This window comes from Morus notabilis, unplaced genomic scaffold (assembly GCF_000414095.1).
Source record: "Morus notabilis unplaced genomic scaffold, ASM41409v2 Scaffold1423, whole genome shotgun sequence".
NCBI classification, from domain to species: Eukaryota; Viridiplantae; Streptophyta; class Magnoliopsida; order Rosales; family Moraceae; genus Morus; species Morus notabilis.
The window spans coordinates 8577-13276 of record NW_010365319.1 but is presented as its reverse complement, the minus strand read 5'-3'; the positions used below and the strand labels follow the sequence as shown (position 1 = coordinate 13276).

Genomic DNA, 4700 nt, shown 5'->3' with positions numbered 1-4700 from the left:
TATCACACACAGGAGGAAGAGAGCCTAAAAGTCAACGCATTGTGGAATTGAACTCGCACCCTCACAAATTCAAGTCCGCACCACCCATGTAGTCTGACCCTGTCTATGTCTTGTATCAAACTGATCTTATCCGTTTTCTCTAGATTTCTCACATGAAACGGATATTATGTGTGTTCTTACAAGTTGCAACAAATTTGAGCTATCCATAAATGGAAAATTCAATATTTGGAAATCAAAAAGAAAAAAAAAGAACTTTATTCGGCATCATATCTCATCCATATATAAATTTTTCATATCTTTAAGCACCATATAGATAGGATCTGGATATTTAAGCACCGTATCTTTTGAAGGAACTCTTGGTTTTGAAGGAACTCTTGGTAGAATGTAAAAAAATTCCTAGCGTTCTGGTAACTAAAAAAAAAAAAAGATGTACGTTGGTACTGCTTTCCGAAACTTTTCTTTTTGAAGAAAAGCCCAGTAACGCGCTTCATTGACATAGAATACTATAATGTAAAAAAACTCACTTCTTTTATCTTCTTCCATCAAATGAGACTCTACAACCACTTTAAGGTCAGAAATCAATCATAATAAACAGAAAAATTCCGAAAATGCAGCACGAATTGATGATGAGGGGCAATGGCATTGGATCTCTCTAGACCTGCAGTTGTTGCCCTTTCCCAGCCGCTCTAAATGTGTCAATCTTAAACGATTTTTCATGCGCCACTCCCAGCTGCTACTTCCAGTCACCATTATGACTGTAATTGTGCAGTTTACTCACAATCTTTGCACATCCTGGAAGGAACATATAGACCTTATGCTTTGGAAACCGAGAATGGAACAATGGTACATTGAAAAAAATAAATAAATAAATAAACAGTGGAAGGTAGGAAAGAGTTTTGACCTTGGTAATGAGATGCATAAGCTCAACTGGGATTGTCACAGAGCTCCAACAGACATACGCACTCGATATGAGGAGTGTGTGGGAACATGTCTACTGGCTGTAGACTCTTCAGCTTGTAACACCCTTTTATATTTTGCTCTGCCTGCATAACATCTTTTATCAGGTCATATAGCTGAAAACTAGAACTGACAGATGGTGTCATAGATTGTGAGACGTACCACTCCATGACAAAGATAATCAAGGTCACGTGCACAGGTTGCTGGATTACACGATACATAAACTATTCTCGGCACCTTGAGCTTTAGGAGAAACTTAATCAACTTCATGTGCATCCCCGGTCGGTTTGGATCTGCATGATTGACACATTTTTAACAAAGAAGACCAAAGAAAAAAACACAAAATTGCACTGTAGAATAGGAAAGCAAACATTTAATTCAAGGTCGAGAAGTAGGAAAGTATGGACTTCTTTTAATAAAATCTGAGAAGGTAATTCTTAAGTAACTTAACCTGAAATCACAATATCAGGTCTAGGAAAATTGTTCCCGAAACTTGCATCAATTTTATTCAGATCCCCTTGCACGAATGTCGCATTACGGATGTCATTTAGCTCAGCGTTCAGATGAGCGTCTGAGATTGCTTGAGCAACTACTTCATACCCGTAAACATGTTTGACCCTGACATAAGATATAAAATATAACAGGCAAAGGTGTCAAATGGGTTCGACATGACTTTAAATGAAATGAACAGCAGAGAATCACCTGCTTGCAAGAGTCAGACCAATGGTGCCAGTCCCACAAAACAGGTCTAGAACAATCTCTGAGCCATCTCCTCTGAGACCAGCACACTCTTCTATGAGACTATAAAGAACTTCTGCCTAAATGTTTCAAGATTTTGTGCATTCAACGTCATCAATAGTATGAAATAACTAAATAAGTAATTAATTTTGAGAAAAGTAGTATGAAAATAAGCAAACGTTTAGTTTTTGTCATATTACGAACCTGGCGAGTATTTGTCTGGAAGAAAGAGTTGGCTGATATCTGAAAAGTAAGCCCTCGTAAGGTTTCTGTGATGGTCGGTTTTCCATACAAAGTATATTCCTCCTCCCCAACAGAAGTGTTACCGACAGAAGTATTTACATTATTCATCACGCTGAACTATGAATCATAAAAAAATTATGAATAATACAGAAGTAAAAAAAAAATAGAAAAGAAAAAAAATTTGAAACTGACTACACTGTGAACTGGTAGTTTAAAAGCAACTTAACAACATTGCTTGCTAAAAGATTTATATATAAAACAAAAAAAAAACACACACACACACACACACAATATACACAAATGTGAATATATAAGAATAAGATACTTTAAAATAAAGTTAGAATTTCAAAGAACAAACCACTTCAGGGATAGCTGAAACTCGTTCGACAAGAGGCATCAGCAGCTCTGGCTTGTAAGATGAGGTCACAAAATTAACCATGAGTTCAGGAAGACCAGTCTTCAAGTTCCTGGGATGAAAATTACAGCTTAACTGTTTGTTTCAAGAGGAATACAGACTTTACTATGGTACTGTGGGTATCCATAAAATCGAAAGAGGAACAACATAAACTGTTACCATATATGATAAAGTATTAAACAAAGGGCAATAATCAGATAATTAGCAGTGAGAAAATACATAATAAACTATAAATATAACAAGGATTAATAAAAGGTTGGCATAGTCTCGTCATTTAAAAAACCACAGTACCTTCCAGTTCTCAGCATAAGATGCTTAAGAAAACCTTTATGAGAGTGAACATTATAAGGAGAGAGACCTAAATCTACATCTCTCCAACAATCTTGGATAGCCACAAGAACCTATTGGAAATAGATACACTAGTCAAACAATGCAGGATAATACAAATACCCTGATGCTACCTAAACAATTTACCAATGCTCAAATAGCAATGGAAGGAAATAACTACGTAAAACAGGTAGGAAAACAGGACATACCATATTGGCAGGCTCACTTTGCAGCAAACACTTGTTGACATTTAAGACTTTATCGAAAAATCCAGGAGCGTGCAGTCCCAGTGCATAGTTCTTAATCTTATCTCCCTCATTTTTTTCTGCTAATAATTCTTTAGGGACCCATCTTTCAGGACCAAATGAAAACTCCATCTGTATAAATAAACTACTAAATAAGAACTTTTTCCCTTCTGCTAATTAACTTCATCCTGGTTTAAACTATAAAATTGGCACAGAATACAGAAACTAACAAAATTTAACACGGTTTACCCAAAGAACAAACCTTATTCCTGTAATGAAACTGGATATCGCAGGGAACAATGGGCTTCATAATTTCTAGAGATTCCAGTTCCGATTTAGAAAACTTCCCAACATGAATCACCAAGTCGCGGACTTGTTGCTCCTTGGCTCGCAGCTGCGCCTCGTAAGCTAAATTTTGCGTTTTACACCCTCCACAGTAAGAAGCGTACTCACAAGGGGCATCCACCAAGTCCCAGTGTGGAGATATTGTCTCTACTTTCGTCACCTGAAACCCGAAGACAAACCTTTTATCTTAACTCCATCTCAACATTGATTCAAGTTCTACATAAACTAACCAGTCTGTTCCAGCCAAGTTCTCAATCTTACATCTCAACGTGACCATATTAAGTGAGATTTAACCAATTTAACCATAGACACGGATTTTTACCATCAAGATGTGAACTTTGTGGTCATTGACTCATTATTAAGTGAGATTTAACGTCTTATCTATTTCAAATTTTTCATAATCAGCATAAATGGACCAGCTTGAGTTGCCAAAACCAACATAAAGCCATGAAAAAGATAAGAACCAGATTCCAACCCCAATTCTGTTCAAAATTTTCTAAGCCGCCAAACAAGAGCCCGAAAAGTTTCATACCTCGGCATAGCTGCCCTTCCGGCGAGTGACGCGGCCAATGAAGCGCTCACCGGGGAGCGCACGGTCGCACATGACGACGAACCCAGTGTCGGCGACTTTACACAGACCTTTCCCTTTGAAAGCCAGCGACTCGCAGACAAGCTCCACCGTCTGTCCTCGCTTCGGGAAATTCGAGGTCGGCTTGTTAACGTTGTTACTCGATTGCATCGTGTTTGGCTCGGCTTGCTCCGAAGCCAGAGAAGCGAATGGAGTAGAGGAGAACCGTAAAGTCTTTATCAGCCATGGGCGGGTGGTGGACACGTGCCTGAGGCCGTAGCTCGGCACGGTCGCGATGCTCATCTCTGCACGAGTCCGAGGAGGGAAAAGGAAACGGAAATGAAAAAGTGATTTTTGCTTGGTTTTTGGGATAGAGGGTATTTTGGGTATTTTGTTCATAAAGTTGCTGGTTTAATCCGCGGTTTTGGTGAACAAGGCAAACACCGCCTTATGCTCCATCGTTTTCGATAAAACGACAGCGTATTGGACGAAATGTACTAGCTTTACTGTTACATTGCTTAGTTTGGTACTGTTCCTCCTAAAATCATCTTCTACTTGTAGTAGAAATTAATTTTAATGTTTAATAAAAATCTCCTCAAAAGTGTTTTTTAAAGAATTTTTTAACAGCTAAAATTAGAAACAACATAAAGACAACTTTAACTTTTAGATTGTGCAGGAATCAGCATAGTACAATTAATGAAACTTTCATAATACTCATAATACTCCTAATAAAATTTAAAATTTACAATCTTCCCGATCTAAAATTCAGACTCATAATATAATATAATATAATATTGTAATAAATAATATCATAATTATATTAATAACTCTAATATTATTATTTTATTATATAATATGATAT

General features: G+C 37.2%; 1 protein-coding gene across 1 annotated transcript; it reads right to left on the bottom strand.

The window, feature by feature from the left end:
• Positions 1-409: 409 nt before the first annotated feature.
• Positions 410-4189, bottom strand: LOC21386658 (uncharacterized RNA methyltransferase CT0009). The gene is made up of 11 exons (XM_024172029.1): positions 3803-4189; positions 3188-3430; positions 2890-3057; positions 2645-2754; positions 2297-2405; positions 1900-2055; positions 1660-1775; positions 1409-1575; positions 1120-1250; positions 902-1043; positions 410-792 (listed from the first exon to the last, which is right to left on the bottom strand). The coding sequence occupies exons 1-10, from the start codon at positions 4139-4141 to the stop codon at positions 924-926; spliced, it is 1659 nt and encodes a 552-aa protein (XP_024027797.1). The 5' UTR covers positions 4142-4189; the 3' UTR covers positions 410-792; positions 902-923.
• Between the last annotated feature and the right edge of the window lie 511 nt (positions 4190-4700).

Bases quoted from the DNA above. Each gene is read 5' to 3' on its own strand.
- LOC21386658 (XM_024172029.1), bottom strand. From the start codon at position 4,141: ATGAGCATCGCGACCGTGCCGAGCTACGGCCTCAGGCACGTGTCCACC. The intron at 3,058-3,187 runs GTTTGTTCTTTG...TTATTTATACAG, and splicing joins AGTTTCATTACAGGAATAAG to ATGGAGTTTTCATTTGGTCC. The intron at 1,576-1,659 runs GTGATTCTCTGC...ATCTTATGTCAG, and splicing joins GGTCTGACTCTTGCAAGCAG to GGTCAAACATGTTTACGGGT.